General features: G+C 44.4%; 1 protein-coding gene across 1 annotated transcript in view; it reads right to left on the minus strand.

Moving 5' to 3' along the window:
• Positions 1–24728, minus strand: part of kif21a (kinesin family member 21A) — a 59524-nt gene that overhangs the window by 25545 nt on the left and 9251 nt on the right. The window contains exons 2-5 of the mRNA XM_084169339.1: positions 8646–8868; positions 7152–7334; positions 522–671; positions 238–369 (exon numbers count right to left, since the gene is read on the minus strand). Coding sequence (XP_084025465.1) covers positions 238–369; positions 522–671; positions 7152–7334; positions 8646–8868 — 688 coding nt within the window. The remainder of the gene's footprint in view (positions 1–237; positions 370–521; positions 672–7151; positions 7335–8645; positions 8869–24728) is intronic.

Raw genomic sequence — 24728 nt, forward strand, 5'->3', positions numbered from 1 at the left:
ATATGTTATTAACATTAACCTAGCATAACATGATAGCGATTGAGTGGCTATATAATTTCTGTAACATGTCAAGGTTAGGAGTAACTCCAGTCACTGTCATAACATTTCATAACAGTGTCATAACACATGACAGGAGTCACCTCACAGTAACAAAAGGGTAGATACGGAATAAGAAAGGAGTTGGAAAGAGAGCAGAAAGGGCCCTCAGGCTAATGAACAAGCTGCTCTTGTACGTACCTTGTCAGATGCACAGACTCTGACTTGGCACAGGTGGATGGTGAAGATGGCATGAGAGCGGGAGCTCTGGACGTTCATCTGGGTGCTGGCGGTGGTACGACACAGAGCACCCAGCTTCAGACACTGCATCATCTGGGTGAGGAGACAGAGTAGATTGGACATGTGTGCCGTCACCGCGTAAAGATCATTTTACAGTCCTACATTGTATATACACAGCCATACACATTTCTTCTGGACCCCCAGACTACACATCCCAACACATACAGTGTATCACACGCACGTACCTCTGCCTCGGAGGCTACCGTCCGTGTGGTCACCCCCACTGTGTAAATTCCGCCATTAGCGTCCTCGTGGATTTTTATGTGGGATTTCTGCGTCCGAGCCTCCAGGTCCCGTGTAGAGTCAAACAGATCCAGCACTTCCTCATTGTAAAGCTTAACCAGGACATACAGAAACACACAATATTACAGTCTTATTTGTTACCGTGCTGAACTGAGCACTGTGAAATTCCATGGAAATATCATTGGTTCTAATAGTACGTTTGTATCCTATGCCAGTTCTGATTTCACAACTACGCAAGATCACATCTAACTATGTTATAGAGAGAGAGAGGATCATATCCAATGATGTTATAGAGAGAGGATCATATCCAATTATGTTATAGAGAGAGAGAGACAGAGCGAGAGACAGCATGAGAGAGCGAGAGAGAGAGAAACATGAGTTTGTCTGACTCAGACTGAAAAACGTTAAACAGTAGAGGACTCTCAGATTCTAAAAGACACAGGAGACAACAGTAGCACTGTGAGACAGACTCCATATCAAGATACATTATCTACCACACACCTACACCAGATATCTTTGATATAATGTTGTAACGGGCTTTGCCCCACTTCCTTTCTCTCTGGTGTGACCTCTAAGAATGACCTTTCTTCAACAGTAACTTAGCTTAGTGGCCATGGTCCAGAACAGTATACAGTTCATTCGGAAAGTATTCAGACCCCTTCTTCCACATTTTGTTACGTTACAGTCTAATTCTAAAATTGATTAAATAAAAATGTTCCTCATCAATCTACACACAATACCCCATAATGACAAAGCGAAAACAGGTTTTTAGAAATGTTTGCACATTTATTAAACACAAAATAAACAGATATAACTCATTTACTTAAGTATTCAGACCCTTTGCTATGAGACTCGAAATTGAGCTCAGGTGCATCCTGTTTCCATTGACCATCCTTGAGATGTTTCTACAACTTCATTGGAGTCCACCTGTGGTAAATTCAATTGATTGGTCATGATTTGGAAAGGCACACACCTGTCTATATAAGGTCCCACAGTTGACAGTGCATGACAGAGCAAAAACCAAGCCATGAGGTCGAAGGAATTGTCCGTAGAGCTCCGCCACAGGATCTGGGGAAGGGTACCAAAATATTTCTGCAGCATTGAAGGTCTCCAAGAACACAGTGGCCTCCGTCATTCTTAAATGGAAGAAGTTTGGATCCACCAAGACTCTTCTTAGAGCTGGCCGCCCGGCCAAACTGAGCAATCGGGGGAGAAGGGCCTTGGTCAGGGAGGTGACCAAAAACCCGATGGTCACTTTGACAGAGCCCCAAAGTTCCTCTGTGGAGATGGGAGAACCTACCAGAAGGACAACCATCTCTGCAGCACTCCACCAATCATGCCTTTATGGTAGAGTGGCCAGACGGAGGCCACTCCTCAGTAAAAGGCACATGACAGCCCACTTGGAGTTTGCCAAAAGGCACCTAAAGGACTCTCAGACCATGAGAAACAAGATTATCTGGTCTGATGAAACCAAGATTGAACTCTTTGGCCTGAATGCCAAGCGTCACGTCTGGGGAAACCTGGCACCTTCCCTACGGTGAAGCATGGTGGTGGCAGCATCATGCTGTGCAGATGTTTTCCAGCGGCAGGGACTGGGAGACTAGTCAGGATCGAGGGAAAGATGAACGGAGAAAACCTGCTCCAGAGCGCTCATGACCTCAGACTGGGGCGAAGGTCCACCGAAAACGACCCTAAGCATACAGCCAAGGATCTGCAGAGAAGAATGAGAGAAACTACCTAAATACAGGTGTTCCAAGCTTGTAGCGTCATACCCAAGAAGACAAGGCTGTAATCGCTGCCAAAGGTGCTTCAACAAAGTACTGAGTAAAGAGTCTGAATACTTATGTACTTATTACAATTTTCTATTTTTAATAAATGTGCTATAATTTTTTTTAAATACGCTTTTTGCTTTGTTATTATGGGGTATTTTGTGTAGATTGATGAGGGGAAAAAACTATTTAATCCATTTTAGAATAAGGCCATAACGTAACAAAATGTGTTAAAAGTCAAGGGGTCTGAATACTTTCCGAATGCACTGTATATTCTAAATAAAAGGCTCTGCCAGGGCCTAGTTTGATAGAAGGGTGTTGAACAAGTAACAACGGGTAAATAACTAATTTATTATGGCTGATTTGTTGAATGTCCTGTTGCCAGTCAACAGACTGTTGTTGACATATTACTGATAGACTACCCAAATGAAGTGTTTCCCATTTATATAGTGATTCCCATCTCTGGTTGTTATAAGAGGCTAAGTGGGAACCTAAGACGCAAACAAAACCTCCCCCATCTGTTTTTCCATGGATTACAGTAGAGTATACGTTTTAAAGCCACTAATTCCTAATACTGTAATGCCAAAATATGTAGACATTTTAAATGGCTGCCAATAGCATGCTAGCAGATACCCATAGACTTCCAGTCATTGCACTAACCCTAGTTAGCAATTGTGCTAGCGCTAGTTAGCAAATTCCTTTAGACTGCACGCAGAGACATAACAATGGTATCCACAAGCTCATCTGACTCTGGGGAAGTAGATAAAGGGCCTCATTGCAAAAATCCCGAAGTACACCTTTAAACGTGTGCATTTAAACAGTGAAAGGAATTTGTTTGTGCTGATAATCCATCCGTTTTTTTTCTCTGTGGCAACTCAAACCATATATTTTTTTTTATTTTTACTTTATTTAACCAGGTAAGCCAGTTGAGAACAAGTTCTCATTTACAACTGCCACCTGGCCAAGATAAAGCAAAGCAGTGCGATAAAAACAACACAGAGTTACATATGGAATAAACAAAAACGTACAGTCAATAACACAATAGAAAATAGAAAATCTATATACAGTGTGTGCAAATGTAGTAAGTTATGGAGGTAAGGCAATAATAGGCCATAGTGCAAAATAATTACAATTTAGTATTAACACTGGAGTGATAGATGTGCAGAAGATGATGTGCAAATAGAGATACTGGGGTGCAAATGAGCAAAATAAATAACAATGTAAATAACAATATGGGGATGAGGTAGTTGGGTGGGCTAATTACAGTTGGGCTGTGTACAGGTGCAGTGATCGGTAAGCTGCTCTGACAACTGATGCTTAAAGTTAATGAGGGAGATAAGTGTCTCCAACTTCAGAGATTTTTGTAGTTCGTTCCAGTCATTTGCAGCAGAGAACTGGAAGGAATGGTGGCCAAAGGAGGTGTTGGCTTTGGGGATGACCAGTGAGATATACAGTGGGGAGAACAAGTATTTGATACACTGCCGATTTTGCAGGTTTTCCTACTTACAAAGCATGTAGAGGTCTGTAATTTTTATCATAGGTATACTTCAACTGTGAGAGACGGAATCTAAAACAAAAATCCAGAAAATCACATTGTATGATTTTTAAGTAATTAATTTGCATTTTATTGTATGACATAAGTATTTGATACATCAGAAAAGCAGAACTTAATATTTGGTACAGAAACCTTTGTTTGCAATTACAGAGATCATACGTTTCCTGTAGGTCTTGACCAGGTTTGCACACACTGCAGCAGGGATTTTGGCTCACTCCTCCATACAGACCTTCTCCAGATCCTTCAGGTTTCGGGGCTGTCGCTGGGCAATACGGACTTTCAGCTCTCTCCAAAGATGTTCTATTGGGTTCAGGTCTGGAGACTGGCTAGGCCACTCCAGGACCTTGAGATGCTTCTTATGGAGCCACTCCTTAGTTGCCCTGGCTGTATGTTTCCGGTCGTTGTCATGCTGGAAGACCTAGCCACGACCAATCTTCAATGCTCTTACTGAGGGAAGGAGGTTGTTGGCCAAGATCTAGCGATACATGGCCCCATCCATCCTCCCCTCAATACGGTGCAGTCATCCTGTCCCCTTTGCAGAAAAGCATCCCCAAAGAATGATGTTTCCACCTCCATGCTTCACGGTTGGGATGGTGTTCTTGGGGTTGTACTCATCCTTCTTCTTCCTCCAAATACGGCGAGTGGAGTTTAGACCAAAAAGCTCTATTTTTGTCTCATCAGACCACATGACCTTCTCCCATTCCTCCTCTGGATCATTCAGATGGTCATTGGCAAACTTCAGACGGGCCTGGACATGCGCTGGCTTGAGCAGGGGGACCTTGCATGCGCTGCAGGATTTTAATCCATGACGGCGTAGTGTGTTACTAATGGTTTTCTTTGAGACTGTGGTCCCAGCTCTCTTCAGGTCATTGACCAGGTCCTGCCGTGTAGTTCTGGGCTGATCCCTCACCTTCCTCATGATCATTGATGCCCCACGAGGTGAGATCTTGCATGGAGCCCCAGACCGAGGGTGATAGACCATCATCTTGAACTTCTTCCATTTTCTAATAATTGCGCCAACAGTTGTTGCCTTCTCACCAAGCTGCTTGCCGATTGTCCTGTAGCCCATCCCAGCCTTGTGCAGGTCTACGATTTTATCCCTGATGTCCTTACACAGCTCTCTGGTCTTGGCCATTGTGGAGAGGTTGGAGTCTGTTTGATTGAGTGTGTGGACAGGTGTCTTTTATACAGGTAACGAGTTCAAACAGGTGCAGTTAATACAGGTAATGAGTGGAGAACAGGAGGGCTTCTTAAAGAAAAACTAACAGGTCTGTGAGAGCCGGAATTCTTACTGGTTGGTAGGTGATCAAATACTTATGTCATGCAATAAAATGCAAATTAATTACTTAAAAATTATACAATGTGATTTTCTGGATTTTTGTTTTAGATTCCGTCTCTCACAGTTGAAGTGTACCTATGATAAAAATTACAGACCTCTACATGCTTTGTAAGTAGGAAAACCTGCAAAATCGGCAGTGTATCAAATACTTGTTCTCCCCACTGTACCTGCTGGAGCGCCTACTACGGGTGGGTGTTGCTATGGTGACCAATGAGCTAAGATAAGGCAGGGATTTGCCTAGAAGTGATTTATAGATGACCTGGAGCCAGTGGGTTTGGCGACGAATAAGTAGTGAGGGCCAGCCAACGAGAGCGTACAGGTCACAATGGTGGGTAGTATATGGGGCTTTGGTGACAAAACGGATGGCACTGTGATAGACTACATCCAATTTGCTGAGTTGAGTGTTGGAAGCTATTTTGTAAATGACATCGCCAAAGTCAAGGATCGGTAGGATAGTCCGTTTTAGGAGGGCATGTTTAGCAGCATGAGTGAAGGAGGCTTTGTTGCGAAACAGGAAGCCGATTCAATTTTGGATTGGAGATGCTTAATGTGAGTCTGGAAGGAGAGTTTACGGTCTAACCACACACCTAGGTATTTGTAGTTGTCCACATATTCTAAGTCAGACCCGCCGAGAGTAGTGATTCTAGTCAGGCGGGCGGGTGCAAGCAGCGTTCGATTGAAGAGCATGCATTTAGTTTTACTAGCGTTTAAGAGCAGTTGGAGGCCACGGAAGGAGTGTTGTATGGCATTGAAGCTCGTTTGGAGGTTTGTTTACACAGTGTCCAATGAAGGGCCAGATGTATACAAAATGGTGTCGTCTGCGTAGAGGTGGATCTGAGAGTCACCAGCAGCAAGAGTGACATCATTGATATACACAGAGAATAGAGTCAGCCTGAGAATTGAACCCTGTGGCACCCCCATAGAGACTGCCATAGGTCCAGACAACAGGCCCTCCGATTTGACACATTGAACTCTATCTGAAAAGTAGTTGGTGAACCAGGCGAGGCAGTCAGTTGAGAAACCAAGGCTATTTAGTCTGCCAATAAGAATGCGGTGATTGACAGAGTCAAAAGCCTTGGCCAGGTCGATGAAGACGGCTGCACAGTACTGTCTTTTATCAATTGCGGTTATTATATCGTTTAGGACCTTGAGCGTGGCTGAGGTGCAACCATGACCAGCTCGGAAACCAGATTGCATAGCGGAGAAGGTATGGAGGGATTAGTATTGTTAGATTGGACATTCCCATTCACTGTTCTGAGGAGTCTGGAGTGGCGGCCATATTGGATATGTGTTTTCATTTCTTACATTATTGGGTAGATTCAGAAAAATCCTGTTGATTTTCCAGCCATATGCTTTCTACTAACTCTATTTCTATGACAGATATATTACTCTGTCATAAAAAGAGTAGATGCAGTCTATCCCCATGAGTCCTCTGTCAGTATGACAAGCAAACAACTGTGCAGTCTTCCCATGTTAACCCTTGCTAACCCCAAACCGTGACCCTAACAACCCTGCTTCCGCCCTCTGACAGCTGTCCACAGTCAACAGTCTGAGTAACTGTCATGTAGGAGAGACTAGAGATGGAGCTAGTTAAATTGTGAAGTGTCAACACATAGGCTACGTAAACCTGACATGGCTGTTCATGTATTATTTTAGCTAATCCTCTGTGTCTGAGAGTGGGGTTATGTCCCTGTCCCTATCTCTTAAAAAATCTCACTCTATAACATATTTCCAAGTAGAATGTTACATATACTAATATTATCTGCCTCTGTGTCTCCTCTGTGTCTCCTCTGTGTCTCTCTGTGTCTCCTCTGTGTCTCCTCTGTGTCTCCTCTGTGTCTCCTCTGTGTCTCCTCTGTGTCTCCTCTGTGTCTCCTCTGTGTCTCCTCTGTGACGGCGTAGTCCATACCTCCAGGAACTGAGCGTTGATCTTGAACTCAGGCACAGGTCGTCCCTGCTCTTTAGCGGCCCGCTGGCGCTCCTCGATGCCCCTGAAGAGGTGGCTGACCGCCCGGGGTATGATGCCCAGCTCCTCCTCCCCGATGTTAACATCAAACCCTGTCCCCATGGTGTAGGTCTTACCTGACCCGGTCTATAGGAGGACAGGAAAAACAAGGAGAAGGAAACAGGAGGATAATAAGATGGGGGGAGGAGAGGAGATAAGGAGGGGAGGATGAGAGAGGAGCAGGAATGGAAAGAGGGGAAAGGGGGAGAGGGTGAGGAAGGAAGGAAAACAGAAGTATGATGAAAGGAGATAACGATATTAATTCATTGAAGTTTCATTTCAATCTGCTGTGCTTGTAACCAAGTGAGAAGAACCCCATGATTCTGCCGACTTGGTCAGACTGTTGGGATTGTGTTAAAGATGAATTAGTCCAGCACAGACTAGACAGACACATACCCTACCAATTGTCCTCTACAGTCTGAGTAAAAACACAGGGAAAAAATAAGACGAGCCAAGCTGAGCTGGGCCGAACCAGGCTACCGAGAGCCAGGGCCAACCACTGTAGCTACTGTACAGTAGGGAAGAGAGACAGACCAGAAGTAGGTCACCAGTCACTGCAGCAGTGGTGGTGGGGAACAGATGGGGGAGAGAGGAGTTCGCATAAAACATTTATGAATATCTTAAGAGTTTTGTAGGCCTACTTAACTGCATCACTTAAGCCCCACCACCATTGAAATCCCCCTCCCATCAAACAGACTTTAGTTCTAGAAAGCCCCCGTGAGAGAGAGGCTCAGCCGCCAAGGCAACCGGGGAGAATGGGAGAGAAGGCCAAACTTGCAACACATTTCCATGTTGTAGTGCAGACTGACAGGGGCAAAGAGAAAAAACTGCTTGAGAAAGTCGTACTAGGAATGTAGTAAGAACTGCTGAATAGGAAAGGAGATGGAGAGGGATAGAGGGGGGTGCTTTAGAGGTGTTACTATAGATTGGGAGAGCTTTGTGAGGGCTTGCAATGACAGAAACCAATAAGCTCAGAAACCTTTTATAAAAACTATACAAACACTCCAAGAGCTAAATAGTATTGAATAAAAAAAAGTTAAAAAAATATTGGAGGGGTCAATTCGTTTTCAGGACCTCGCACAGGATTATCATACCAGTTCAGTATTTGACTCGTGATCAAACATAAGTTTTACATTACACAAATAACAGCCTTACAATGTCAGGCACAGTGCAAACAACTGCTTTAACCTACTGCATAGCTAGGGCCCAGAGTTTTCCTTGGTAATTTGACCTGACCAAGAAAAACCCTGGTCTATACACAAGTGTTGTGTCCTTAAACCCAAATATCAACACTTTATTCTAAAATATCACCCCAAAGGCCCAAACCACCATGAAGTCAGAACAATCAACAGGGATCAGTTGAGGTGTCGGTTGAGACAGGGTTGTGTAGAGACTTGCCTGGCCATAGGCAAAAATGGTGGCGTTGTATCCTTCGAAGCAGCCCTCGATCAGCTTCTCAGTGCAGTTAGCATAGATGCTGTCCTGACAAGAGTCCATGTCGAACACGTAGTCGTACGTAAAGGCCTTGTCTTTACCCAGCATCACCTGGGGTTCCCCCGGGGTCACAAACGTACAGATGTGACATCCCTCGATCTTCTCCCGGGCCAGCTGAGGGCGAATCCTGGTGGAGATAGAGAGGGAGATAGAGAGAAACAATGTCACTCAATCAACAAGAGACAAACATACTGTAATTGGCCTAACCTACAGTGCATTCGGAAAGTATTTAGACCCCTTTACTTTTTCCACATATTGTTACGTTACAGCCTTATTCTAAAATTGATTAAATATTAATCAATCTACACACAATACCCCATTATGACAAAGTTTTTAAAAACACAAGTATTCAGACCCTTTGCTATGAGACTTGAAATTGAGCTCAGGTGCATCCTGTTTCCAATGATCATCCTTGAGATGTTTCTACAACTTGATTGGAGTCCACCTGTGGAAAATTAAATTGATTGGACATGATTTGGAAAGGCACACACCTGTCTATATAAGGTCCCACAGTTGACAGTACATGTCCGAGTTTGCCAAAAGGCACCTAAACACTCTCAGACTATGAGAAACAAGATTCTCTGGTCTGATGAAACCAAGATTGAACTCTTTGGCCTGAATGCCAAGCGTCACGTCTGGAGGAAACCTGGCACCATCCCTATGGTGAAGCATGGTGGTGGCAGCATCATGCTGTGGGGATGTTTTTCAGCAGCGGGAACTGGGAGACTAGTCAGGATTGAGGGAAAGATTAACGGAACAAAGTACAGAGAGCTCCTTGATGAAAACCTGCTCCAGAGCGCTCAGGACCTCAGACTGGGGCGAAGGTTCACCTTCCAACAGGACAACGACCCTAAGCACACAGCCAAGACAACGCAGGAGTGGGTTCGGGACAAGTCTCTGAATGTCTTTGAGTGGCCCAGCCAGAGCCCGGACTTCAACTCGTTCGAACATCTCTGGAGAGACCTGAAAATAACTGTGCAGCGACGCTCCACATCCAACCTGACAGAGCTTGAGAGGATCTGCAGAGAAGAATGGGAGAAACTCTCCAAATACAGGTGTGCCAAGCTTGTAGCGTCATACCCAAGAAGACTTGAGGCTGTAATCGCTGCCAAATTTGCTTCAACAAAGTACTGAGTAAAGGGTCTGAATACTTACAGTAACAGTCACTCATTTACATAAGTATTCACACCCCTGACTCAATACTTTGTAGAAGCGCTTTTGGCGGCGATTACAGTTTGAGTCGTCTTGGGTATGTCTGGATCAGCTTTGCACATCTGGATTTGGGGATTGTCTCCCATTCTTCCTTGCAGATTTTCTCAAACTCTGTTAAGTTAGATGGGGTGCGGCGGTGAACATAATCTTCAAGTCTTCCCATAGATTTTCAAATGGGATTCAAGTCTGGGCTTCGGCTTGGCCACTCATGGACTTTCACATTCTTGTTCTGAAGCCATTTCAGTGTTGTTTTGGCTGTATGCTTGGGGTCATTGTCCTGTTGGAACGTAAATCTTTGCCCCAGTCTAAGGTCATTTGCACTCTGAAGCAGGTTCTCATCAAGGATTTGCCTGTATTTGGCTCCATTCATTGTTCCCTCTATCCTTACCAGTCTCCCAGTCCCTGCTGCTGAAAACTATCCCCATAGCATGATGCTGCCACCACCATGCTTCACGGTAGGGATGGTGTTAGACGGGTGATAAGCTGTGCCTGGTTTTCTCCAGACATAGCACTTTGCATTCAGGCCAAAGAGTTCAATTTTTGTCTCATCAGACAACATAATCTTTTGCCTTACGCGCTCAATCTTTCACGTGCCTTTTTGCACACTCCAGGTGTGCAGTCATGTGCCTTTTTCTCTGGAGTGGCTTCCATCTGGCCACTCTCCCATAAAGCCCAGATTGGTGAAGTGCTGTAGAGACTGTTGTCCTTCTGGCAGGTTCTCCCATCTCAGCCAAGGAACTCTGTAGTTCTGTCAGTGGTCACTGGGTTCTTGGTCACCTCCCTGACCAAGGTCCTTCTTGCCCGGTTGCTCAGTTTGGTCGGATGGCCAGCTCTTGGCAGAGTCTGGGTAGTTCCATATTTTTTCAATTTCTCTTGGAAACTTTCAACACCCTAGAAATTGTTTTATACCCTTCCCCAGATATATACCTCATCACAATTCTCGGAGATCTACAGACAGTTCCTTGGTCTTCATGGTATAGTTTCTGCTCTGACATACACTGTCTACTAATGGACCTTATTTAGACAGGTGTGTTTCTTTCTAAATCATGTCCAAACAATCGACTTCAGGTGGCCACAGGTGGACTCCAATCAAGTTGTAATGACCTCTCAAGGATGATTATGGGAATTGGATGCACCTGAGCTTAATTTGGAGTGTCATAGCAAAGGGATGTGAATACTTAAGTAAATGAGATATCTGTATTACATTTTCAATAAATTTGCAAAAATTTCTAAAAATATGTTTTCACTTTGTCATTATGGGGTATTGTGTGTAAATGAATTTAATCAATTTTTAATTCAGGCTGTAACACAACAAAATGTGGAATGAGTCAAATAGGTATGAATACTTACTGATGGCACTATGTATTTGTGTGTGTATGTCCATGTGTGTGTGAGACTGAGTGTGTGTGTGTGTGAGACTGAGTGTGTGTGTGTGTGTGTGTGTGTGTGTGTGGAGTACGAGTGTGAGCTAGAGATGCACTAAGCTTCAATGCTGAAAAAACTTTAATGCCCTCCTGATAGCTGGCCAACTGAAATCTGGCCCTGGATTATTAAGCCTGATGTGGAAGCAAGAGAGAAAGAGAGACTGTGCTAGAGGGCAAGAGAAACGATGTGATTGGCAGAAAAAGAGAGCTAAAGATATAGAAGCTAAATACATACAGCTCCGTGTTTACATGTGCCATACCACTCCACTCCCAACCAGGTCTAAAACAGTGTATACAATATATTGTAACAGCTTCTAATATATTGTATCTTCATGCCAGCCATTTTCCACAAACAGGAGACGTTTATTCTTAGTGTACACAACTCCACTGGTAAAATAACTCTGCTGTTACGGTCAGACTAACGGTTAAGAAAAGCACCTGGCAGTGGGCCTGCCTGCCTGCCTGTCCTGTGTGAATATAAGGACTGTATTGTCCCCTGCGGGCACAGAGAACAATGTTGTGGTCGGTGCACAGTGCACTCATTGTGTCTGCGTGACACTGGATCCCACCGCTACCACCAACGACCAAACCTGCTACAGGATTACACAGCCTGCTGGACGGAGGGAGGGATGGAGAGACGGAGGGATGGGAGAAGAGATAAGTCCTGCCTGTAGGTCAGGGTTGCCCAACCCTGTTCCTGGAGAGCTGCCCTCCTGTAGGTTTTCGCTCCAACCTCAAGGTGTTAATAACCTGATTCATCTTATCAACCTGCTAATTATTAGAATCAGATGTGCTAGATTAGGGTTGGAGCAAAAACCTACAGGACGGTAGCTCTCCAGAAACAGGGTTGGGCAGTCCTGCTGAAGGTTATGGGATGTCCGCTAGATAACAGTAACGCAGTGTTTTGACATGGTACAAGGCGGGGGTGGGGTATAATGGATTGCGAGACCAATGCCAAACACTCCTATTTTATAAGCCCACATGAAGTAGACTGTGGGGTAAACAAGGTCAGCAGAACATCAACCAGTGGGTCAGAGAAATGAAATGGTTCTGATTCTAGGAGCTGATTCAACTCTGAAATAAAACATGAACAGAGTAAGCTCTATTTTAAAGAAGCATTAGCATTCCGTAGAATCATCCATATCTGACAACATGGCAGAGAAGAGCGGGGGCAACAGGTAGGGCTGGGAATTATCAGGGTCCTCACAATACCATATTATCACGTTCCTTAGGTGCCCCCCACCACCATTTTTTGACAACACACAGGAAACTGTTGAGCGTGAAAAACCCAGCAGCGTTGCAGTTCTTGACACAAACCTGTGCGCCTGGCACCTACTACCATACCCCGTTCAAATGCACTTACAGTGCATTCCGAAAGTATTCAGACCCCTTTACTTTTTCCACATTTTGTTACATTACAGCCTTATTCTAAAATAGATTAAATTGTTTTTTTCCCCTTATCAATCTACACACAATACCCCATAATGACAAAGCAAAAACAGGTTTAGATTTTTTTGCAAATGTATTAAAAATTTAAAACTGAAATATCACATTTACATTAGTATTCAGACCCTTTACTCAATACTTTGTTGAAGCACCTTTGGCAGCAATTACTGCCTCAAATCTTCTTGGGTATGACGCTACAAGCTTGGCACACCTGTATTTGAGGAGTTTCTCCCATTCCTCTCTGCACATCCTCAAGCTCTGTCAGGTTGGATGGGGAGCGTTGCTGCACAGCTATTTTCAGATCTCTCCAGATATGTTTGATCGGGTTCAAGTCAGGGCTCTGGCTGGGCCACTCAAGGACATTCAGAGACGTGTCCCGAAGCCACTCCTGCGTTGTCTTGGCTGTGTGCTTGGGGTCGTTGTCCTGTTGGAAGGTGAACCTTCGCCCCAGTCTGAGGTCCTGAGTGCTCTGGAGCAGGTTTACATCAAGGAGCTCTCTGTACTTAGCTCCGTTCATCTTTGCCTCGATCCTGACTAGTCTCCCAGTCCCTGCCGCTGAAAAACATCCCCACAGCATGATGCTGCCACCACCATGCTTCACCGTAGGGATGGTGCCAGGTTTCCTCCAGACGTGACGCTTGGCATTGAGGCCAAAGAGTTCAATCTTGGTTTCATCAGACCAGAGAATCTTGTTTCTCATGGTCTGACAGTCTTTAGGTGCCTTTTGACAAACTCCAAGTGGGCTGTCATGTGCCTTTTACTGAGGAGTGGCTTCCGTCTGGCCACTCCACCATAAAGGCCTGATTGGTGGAGTGCTGCAGAGATAGTTGTCCTTCTGGAAGATTCTCCCATCTCCACAGAGGAACTCTAGAGCTCTGTCAGAGTGACAGTCGGGTTCTTGGTCACCTCCCTGACCAAGGCCCTTCTACCCAGATTGCTCTGTTTGGCCGGGCGGCCAGCTCTAGGAAGAGTCTTGGTGGTTCCAAACTTCTTCCATTTAAGAATGATGGAGGCCATTGTGTTCTTGGGGACCTTCAATGTTGCAGACATTTTTTGGTACCCTTCCCCAGATCTGTGCCTCGACACAATCCTGTCTCGGAGCTCTACGGACAATTCCATTGACCTCATGGCTTGGTTCTTGCTCTGACACGCACTGTCAACTGTGGGACCTTATATAGACAGGTGTGTGCCTTTCCAAATCATGTCCAATCAATTGGATTTACCACAGGTGGACTCCAATGAAGTTGTAGAAACATCTCAAGGATGATCAATGAAAACAGGATGCACCTGAGTTCAATTTTCAGTGTCATAGCAAAGGGTCTGAATATTTACGTAAATAAGGTATTTCTGATTTTTTATTTTAATACATTTGCAAAAAATTGTTTTCGCTTTGTCATTACGGGGTATTGTGTGTAGATTGCGGAGGGAAAACAAGTATTTAATCCATTTTAGAATAAGGCTGTAAAGTAACAAAATTTGTTAAAAGTCAATGGGTCTGAATACATACCAAAGGCATTATAAATCTTTTGTCTTGCCCATTCACTCTCTGAATGGGACACATACAGAATCCATGTCTCAAGGCTTAAAAATCCTTCTTTAACCTGTCTCCTCCCCTTCATCTACACTAAATGAAGTGGATTTAACAAGTTACATCAATAAGGGATCATAGCTTTCACCTGGATTCACCTGGTCAGTCTGTCATGGAAAGAGTAGATGTTCTTAATGTTTTGTACACTCAGTGTATGTCTGCTGCAGAGAGACAAGAGAGCATGAGAAAATGAGTTTTGATCAGTCATGGAAATAAAAGTGCTGAAAACAGGTTGGCTCACCATTTAAAAAGATGGAGAACAAGCTATTAGATGAAAAATACTGGAGTTTTAGCACAGGTACAGCCAGCTAGCGCTGGCTAACAGTACCTACAGTAGAATATAAATACTTATTTACAAATCGATGCTTGGAGTCAAATATCTATATAATATCGTCCAAAAATAATATTACGATATGTAACTGTATATAAAACATTTCCCCCACCAATAGCAACACTAGCAACAGTAACACTAGCAACAGTAACATAGGCCTAGCCTTAAATTCTCTCAAAATCTGTTTCTGTGACATGATGTAATACAAAAATAAACAAACAATTTAAAATAAAAAGCTTTTATGTTTAATCCTCTTTTGTTTTGGTAGTGGAAGAGAGAAAAAGGAACCAACACGTTAACCCTTTATCCTCTAATTCGTTCCTCCTTGTCATTTAAGGCTGTCATAATGTATTAAGCACACAGGTGTCAAGCACCGAATGAAATCCATTTGCTGACATGCCAGTCTCAGAACAACCCCTTTCTGCCAATTGAAGATTTCCTGCACACTCTAGAGAGCTAATCCTATTCCATTACCACAAGGGATGCCTTTGTTTCAGGCAGTTTAACATACCAATTTGCCATGTAATCCTACTGTTTCAAAACCTCGTTCTCCACCCCTCTCTCCCCAGGGCACATGGTCTCTCCCAAATCTGCTGTGATCCCCCTATCCCCTCCCATGTACAATGAGCCGTCTCAGTTTGGGTTGAGGCGGCAAGATAGAGAAAAGTTGATTTTTTTAACACCTCTAGGCTAATGTCTTTTGTATTTTTTTAATGAATTCTTCAGGGTTTCAACATAGAATTAAATACTGATATACTTGAATAATGTACATGTATAAAAAGGTATACAAAATTTATTTTAAAACCAGTGAATTAAAGTGAACGAGCTGCCCTCTATTAAAGGTTATAAAGGTTTTGTATAATTTCAGCCATTAGTTTTGAAAGTAGTGCTCACGAGCCAAAACGGGTCCAGAAAATTGTGCACAATTGTGTACAACGTCATTGTTCTGGAGCCTTCGTAGCATGTGCCTAAAATTATAAAATAAACTCTGGCGGGGTGACCTCACAATACGATACTATCACGATACTTAGGTGCCGATTCGATATGTATTATGATTATCACGATTCTATATGTATTGCGATTCGATACTGCAATTTTATTGCGATTTGATGTTCCAAACATATTGCTCACTATATGTCTACTGCAGAGACAAGAGAGAACATTATAACAATTAGTTTTGATCAGTCATGGTAATAAAAGTTCTGAAAACATGTTGGCTCACTATTTAAAAAGAAGATGGAGAACAAGCTATAGGATAAATAATACAGGAGTTTTGGCGCAGGTACAGCCGACTAGCGTTTGCTAACGGTACCTAGCAAAAATAATCTGAGTCAAAGTATATATAAAATATCGCCCCAAAATAATATTGCGATATGTAACTAGCTTATTTTTCTCCATCACTACCTGTCAGTGAGAGACTATATTCACGCTAGATTTTTTGTTACATTCTTTCTTTAAAAAACAGTGGGGAAATTCTCTGCGGACCCCCTCAAGGCAACTGCTTTTTATCAGAGCGATTAAGCTCATCACACAAAACGCTCAGAAACCAGCTATTTAACATTCAGCTTTGCAGCCAAAGTGAGGTCATTTTCTCAACCCAAAACGTTTACAAGTCTGGTTGAAGTACTGAACACGCCCCAACCTGTTGTCTGTTCCACCCACCACCACCACCACCGCTCCAGCTCCACAACACTCTCTCCATAAATCATTAAAGGCTGTGCGCATCGAGGGAGAAGATAGAGGGAGGAGAGGTGGGGGTGAGAAGCTTCTTTAACCACATTTTCTGCAGAGCGAGCTGGAAGCTGTTCAAAGGGGGGAAAGAAGGCAGAAGAAACCTTCAAACTCATGCGAAACTCAGCACCGACGTTGCATAAGGGCAGTCCAGTAAAAAAAATGTGGCCGTTAGGGAAGAGAGAAATGCAATATGGTGTGCAAGGAGGCCAATCAAGAGGCACAGCGGGCCTAGGCTAGAGTGTTCATCACATGTGTTTGTAACTACAGACTCAAAGGGTACAGAAGCAATCTGGTTAGCTCCATGAGCTGTCAGCTTTCTCTTCCAACACCCAGATTACGGTTACTACGACAGACACCTTCAGATACACCTCTACACTTAGACAGAAAACTGTCGGATGGGGCTCTGAGGAGCTCTACTGTATGTCTCTCACACGAACACGTGCTTGCGCGCCCACACCCATATGTATGAGACTGTGCCAGTATGTGTACTATCACTAGAGCTTTGATCCTGGACAAAGACCTGCAGCCATGTCGTATTTATCCACTATGGAGGGCAACTGGGATTCCTGAAACTGGGGTTCCTGAAACTGAGCTCTGGTCAATCCTAACTATTGTTTACCAATAACAGTGCTCAATTTACACCTTCACAGTTTAAACGTTTAGTTTAAAAGACTTCATTTGTGTTTGTGGAGGACAGTGTCTGCAGTGTAGGCCTACTCTACGGTTCTTCGGGGAAGAGGTTGCCATCGTGACTGGTAATGGACGTGGACATTAATAGAATAATCCCACCCCAGCAGGATATCATGCTGCCACCAAACCAGTCTAAGTGATGTGTCCCAAATGGCACCCTATTCCCTATATAGTGCACTACATTTGACGAGGGCCCATAGGGCTCTCGTCATATGGGCTCTCGTCAAATGTAGTGCACTATATAGGGAATAGGGTGCCATTTGAGACAGAGCCTAAGTGACGCCAACCAGAGGGAGACAGGAGACAGACATCCTCCCCGGCATCATCCTTTAGAGGCATCTTTAGCGTGGCTCTAATCTAATCTACTTGATTATGAGTATACTTGAGTAAGTATGTCTTGATGAGTGACATTTGGAAGCAACAACAAGGGGACAGAATAGTAGTGGCAGATTTCAGTTAGTGAAAGGTCTTAATGGCCTGCCTGTGATATAATACAAAAGGGAAAAATTATCCTATGGACCGTATCCCCCCCTATGACACAACAACAATGTATAGACTGTATCCCTCCCTACAACAACAATGTATAGACCGTATCCCCCCCTATGACACAACAACAATGTATAGACCGTATCCCCCCCCCCCTACAACAACAATGTATAGACCGTATCCCCCCCCTACAACAACAATGTATAGACCGTATCCCCCCCTACAACAACAATGTATAGACTGTATCCCCCCCTACAACAACAATGTATAGACCGTATCCCCCCCTACAACAACAATGTATAGACCGTATCCCCCCCTACAACAACAATGTATAGACCGTATCCCCCCCCCCTACAACAACAATGTATAGACCGTATCCCCCCCCTACAACAACAATGTATAGACCGTATCCCCCCCCCTACAACAACAATGTATAGACCGTATCCCCCCCCTACAACAACAATGTATAGACCGTATCCCCCCCCTACAACAACAATGTATAGACCGTATCCCCCCCTACAACAACAATGTATAGACCGTATCCCCCCCTACAACAACAATATATAGACCGTATCCCCCCCCTACAACAACAATGTATAGACCGTATCCCCCCCCCCCCCACAACAACAATGTATAGACCGTATCCCCCCCTACAACAACAATGTATAGACCGTATCCCCCCCCTCTACAACAACAATGTATAGACCGTATCCCCCCCCTACAACAACAATGTATAGACCGTATCCCCCCCCCCCCCTACAACAACAATGTATAGACCGTATCCCCCCCCTACAACAACAATGTATAGACCGTATCCCCCCCCTACAACAACAATGTATAGACCGTATCCACCCCCTACAACAAGAATGTATAGACCGTATCCCCCCCCCCCCACCCCCACAACAACAATGTATAGACCGTATCCCCCCCCCCCCCCCCACAACAACAATGTATAGACCGTATCCCCCCCCTACAACAACAATGTATAGACCGTATCCCCCCCCTACAACAACAATGTATAGACCGTATCCCCCCCTACAACAACAATGTATAGACCGTATCCCCCCCCCCCCCCTACAACAACAATGTATAGACCGTATCCCCCCCCCCCTACAACAACAATGTATAGACCGTATCCCCCCCCTACAACAACAATGTATAGACCGTATCCCCCCCCTACAACAACAATGTATAGACCGTATCCAACCCCCCCTACAACAACAATGTATAGACCGTATCCCCCCCTATAACAACAATGTATAGACCGTATCCCCCCCCTCAACAACAATGTATAGACCGTATCCCCCCCCCTACAACAACAATGTATAGACCGTATCCCCCCCCTACAACAACAATGTATAGACCGTATCCCCCCCTACAACAACAATGTATAGACCGTACACCCCCCCCCCCCCCCTACAACAACAATGTATAGACCGTACCCCCCCCCCCTACAACAACAATGTATAGACCGTATCCCCCCCTATAACAACAATGTATAGACCGTATCCCCCCCCCCCCTATAACAACAATGTATGGACCGTATCCCCCCCTACAACAACAATGTATAGACCGTACCCCCCCCCCCCCCCCTACAACAACAATGTATAGACCGTATCCCCCCCCACAACAACAATGTATAGACCGTATCCCCCCCTATAACAACAATGTATAGACCGTATCCCCCCCCCCCCCATAACAACAATGTATGGACCGTATCCCCCCCTACAACAACAATGTATAGACCGTACCCCCCCCCCCCCCCAACAACAATGTATAGACCGTATCCCCCCCTATAACAACAATGTATAGACCGTATCCCCCCCTACAACAACAATGTATAGACCGTACCCCCCCCCCCCCCCCTACAACAACAATGTATAGACCGTATCCCCCCCTATAACAACAATGTATAGACCGTATCCCCCCCTATAACAACAATGTATAGACCGTATCCCCCCCTACAACAACAATGTATAGACCGTATCCCCCCCCCCCCCTATAACAACAATGTATAGACCGTATCCCCCCCTATAACAACAATGTATAGACCGTATCCCCCCCTATAACAACAATGTATAGACCGTATCCCCCCCTATAACAACAATGTATAGACCGTATCCCCCCCTACAACAACAACGTATAGACCGTATCCCCCCCCCTACAACAACAATGTATAGACCGTACCCCCCCCCTACAACAACAATGTATAGACCGTACCCCCCCCCCCCCTACAACAACAATGTATAGACCGTATCCCCCCCCCTATAACAACAATGTATAGACCGTATCCCCCCCTATAACAACAATGTATAGACCGTATCCCCCCCTACAACAACAATGTATAGACCGTATCCCCCCCTATAACAACAATGTATAGACCGTATCCCCCCCTATAACAACAATGTATAGACCGTATCCCCCCCCCCTACAACAACAATGTATAGACCGTATCCCCCCCTATAACAACAATGTATGGACCAATTCCTCTTCATCCTTCCTTCACCACCACTAGTACACTGACATTGTTTTGGTAACACATCCCAAACGTAACGGCCATGCTCAATCTATAATCCCCAACAGGTAAGAACACGCCTCTCTCTCTGAGGAAAGCAGGAAACCAAAGTCTCTTTCTCTTTTCCCTAAAGGTGGTCCTGGAAAGGAGAGGAAGAATGCAGAGAGGAGGACAGAAACCTGCCTGTTGTTTCGACACAGAACGTGCCATTAGTCAATCGGAGAGACGAAGAATAACTGTCATTACAAGCCTCAATAATGACATTGCAATTTACACTAGCGTTTAAGAAAATTACCCTGAAATAGCGATATATACTGTATCTGTTCTCTGATATTAAAATGTCACCAATCTACAACTTTCTCCAAAATATATCACTCCAGAGCTCCGAGAGGATGGTGTTTATCCTGTTGCCATAGAAATAAAGGTTGCCAAGGAAATACGGAACCCACACATGGAGGTTTAGTGCCGTGAAGCACGCATCCCAGATGGAACCTCCCTTTAACTACAGGTTCAGGATCAGATGGCCAATCCTCACCCTTTAGGCCTGCTTAGGGATCAATCCTAACGTCTACTTAAAAAGTGAAAATGTAACTTAAGTGGAAGTTAGGATTTACCCCTTAATTACAGAGCAGAGCAAACTGTAACTGAACCCAGACCAGCGCTGAGGGGCACTTCCTGTCTGTCTGTGCATTAGCATGCAAGCCAGGGTAGGACGATGACCTTAGGTCAGTTAACTGGTTTCCCTCAAAGTTATGAAATGAAACGGTCCCATCTCTCCCCATTCATTTGAGGCAGACACTGTGAGTCCTGGACTTCAACATTTTTACATTTTAGTTATTTTGCAGACGCTCTTATCCAGAGCAACTTACAGCAGTGAGTGCATACATTTTCATATTTGTTCGTACTGGTCCCCTGTGGAAATCGAACCCACAACCCTGGCGTTGCAAGTGCCATGCTCTACCAATTGAGCCACACGGGACAACACTACAATAAAGTTAGACTGAAAAACTAACTCAGGATTGTGGCTTCAAGTGAGCTCTCACTTAAAGATCAGAATTTGGGGAGGATAAGATATCCTTGGTGACTATGGACAACTTCAGCTGTATTTCTCCCTCTCTTTTCCCCTTGTTGACAACAAGAGATGAGATGGGCACCCCTAATAATCACAGGCCAGGGTGGACTGTTCTGTGACCTCTGACCTACAGGAAGCAGTAAAGCAGTGTTCAGCCTGCCTGGCCTGGTGCTGCACTCTGGCTGGAGAGGGAACTGTCGGAGCACAGGGGCTGTTTTCTAGCTGTCAACAAAGGGAAAATACAAGCGTGCGCACACACACACACTAGCCTTAACTAATCACAGAGTTATGGCAGCCTAAGCATCTTACAACACATGACAGTGGTGGATCCTGGAACAACAAGTGAAGTTTCTCATGACATGACAACAAGACATGATCACCAGGTTGTTGTCATTATCAATACCGTTTTCAGATAATAAACAAAGTATTGGACCATATAGCCTACAAAAATAAAAATAAAAAACAGACATTGCAAGTTGTATAAAGTGTAACAACGTAATAACAGTTTAATAGAAAACTAAACTTTATACACTAGTAACAAACTCAGGTATGTCAATCAGCTGCAACTCACCCAATGACCATCACAATCTGATTAAAATGACATGGAGAGACGAAAGAAAAACAACCCTACCTCCCTCCACCCCCACCCGCCCCTCCACCCCCACCCCCCGCACCCCCCCCCCCCCGCCCCTCCACCCCCACCCCTCCACCCCTACGCCTACCCGTCGCACCCCCACCCCCCCGCACCCCCAGCCCCTGCTCCCCCAGGCCCTTTAGGACATCAAGCTTGGGATCCACCTGCATTCAACCGTGCTGTGTTGACAGAGGACTCCCATCTTTGTGTCAACAGTGGGCCAACCAATGAGGCCTTCACACAAAAGCTAGGCCCAGAAAATGCAGACAGGAAGGAGAAAAAGAGCCCCATGTGAAGCTGCTTTCAAGGCAACGAGACAGCCTAAACATTCAAGTGGAAGTTCAGTGGAAATAGTCGGAAGTGAACGAAGATTAAAGAATACTTGCTTCATGTTACTAAAGAATATACTTTTCTTTACAATGCATAGCATACACAGAAATTATCATTTAACATGACATTGTGGTTCATCCTGGCAAGAAAGCTGTTCCACCTGATGCAAATGTACCACATCCACTGACACATCATGCATATGCAGATTCCAACAGTGTGTGCGTGTGTTGCTACCAGTGTGTAAGCAGCAGGACAGGTGGGCAGGACTCATTTGCATGGAGAGATTGTTTTTGATTGACATGGTTAATGCGAGTGTCAGACTGTGTGTGGGTGTGACAATATGTGACTATATGACTACAGATAGCTGAAACTGAGTGTTTATGGTTATGGTATAGTAATCATATGATATTAAACTAGACCAGGAATGGGCAACTGGCGGCCCACAGATCAATAAACAAATTCAGTTGTGGTCACAACTTACTGTTGAGTTAGAATAGTAGAATACACAATGTGCAGCTTCGAAAATGTGGTTGTGCATCAGCAGTTTTTCTCTTGTTATGTCAGTCACTGACAGTCACTCAATTAGCCCATGTCAGCAAAGATTGGTTAGATTGGTAAATTAGTCTAGCGGCCAGCTATCATAACTTGTAGTGATCCAGGTCAAATTACTGGCCAGGGGGCCCCCATTGATTTTGTTAGTCAGTCTCACTCAGATATCATATTAAAATTGGCAAAAACTTCTCTCTATCCTATGGCAAAATGTGTAGAATTGCAGGAAATTAGCTGTAAAACTGCACATTTTTCTCTCCGCCCATTGCCAAAATGAGTAGAATTGCATGAAATTTGTTATAAAATTGCAAAATCTTCTCTCCGCCCCATGGCAAAATGAGTAGAATTGCATGAAATTTGTTATAAAATTGCTAAATATTCTCTGCACCCTTTGGCGAAATGAGTAGAATTGCATGAAATTTGTTATAAAATTGCAAAATCTTCTCTCCGCCCCATGGCGAAATGAGTAGAATTGCATGAAATGTGTTATAAAATTGCAAAATCTTCTCTCCGCCCCATGGCAAAAAGAGTAGAATTGCATGAAATTTGTTATAAAATTGCAAAATCTTCTCTCCACCCCATGGCAAAATGAGTAGAATTGCATGAAATTTGTTATAAAATTGCCAAATCTTCACTCCGCCCCATGGCAAAATGAGTAGAATTGCATGAAATTTGTTATAAAATTGCAAAATCTTCTCTCCACCCCATGGCAAAATGAGTAGAATTGCAGTAAACTTGCTTTAAAAGCAACATAATTTTAGCTTAGGGCCCCCAAAAGGCTAGGGCCGGCTCTGACTGCATGTGTGGTATGGATATCGCTAGCCACTGCGGCCCCTCATGAGTTCAGATTTTCTGTGTCCCCCACCTCCATCAAAGTCGCTCATGCCTGAACTAGGCTATTCTAAGGAAAAATAAGAGATTCGCATACTGTAAATATAGAGGTGACAGTGTGACAGACAGTTGCTAAAACAAGCATAGAGCGCTATTCACGGACAGAAACCTATTTATGTTTAAAAGATTATCACCGGTTAGGCTGCCAGTCTGACAACATAATATATGTTGCCACCTCAGCTATAAGTGGATAGGCTAATAGAGAGTAATACTAATATTATTTCTGCTACATACGCAGAGCTACTTATGGTCACTTTACTTAAGAGAGGGGCGGGAGGGACGGAGAGAGAGAAAGAGGGGAGGGAGGGACGGAGAGAGAGAAAGAGGGGAGGGAGGGACGGAGAGAGAGAAAGAGAATGACAGAAGAGAGGGAGGGCGTGAAAAAGACAAAGAAAAACTGGGAGAAAGTGAGCAACAGGTTTGCATGGGTGTGGTGTACACATGCCAACCAATGTACTGTATAATTACCCTCAATTTGTTTCGCTTGCTTTCTAAGTGCAAACCAACAAGAGTAGGAGGGTCTCCATTCTGTGCCATAAACATGTTCACATGGGGGCCGGGAGGCTCCGCAGTCGCAGGGTTTTCCCATTGGGGTGGATGTGTCTGGGACTGGCAGAATGCGCTGACTCCTCAGAGGTCATGTTATAGATAACCGAGGTCTTCCAGCAATGCAGTGGTGGGAGACAGTCTATTTCTGGGCAAGTTCAGTTTAAGTGTAGGCTATGCTTAGTGCTGCCTGCCTCAGAAAGGAATCGCCTTCAGTTCTGAAAGAGGGTCAACCACGTAGGCTATGCTAAAGAGGCAAGACTTTATAGAGATTCACTTTGAAAAGGAAATTTGAACTACTGCAGGGACTATAATTAGGATACATTACATATTGAAATTATAGGACTTCACTAGCCTATATTATGGGCACCACAATCAAAGCACAGTGCTAATGTTGCATGCTGCTAACACAAGGAAGTCTCAGTACCAGAGGTATAAAGCAGAATACATCCTAGGGGTCATCTTCAAGGCGGGGGTTTCACGATATACCCCCTCACACATTAACATGCACGGACACACGGCCAGTCTGTGGGCCGGGC

This window comes from Coregonus lavaretus, assembly GCF_964263955.1.
Source record: "Coregonus lavaretus genome assembly, chromosome: 9".
Lineage (NCBI taxonomy): Eukaryota > Metazoa > Chordata > Actinopteri > Salmoniformes > Salmonidae > Coregonus > Coregonus lavaretus.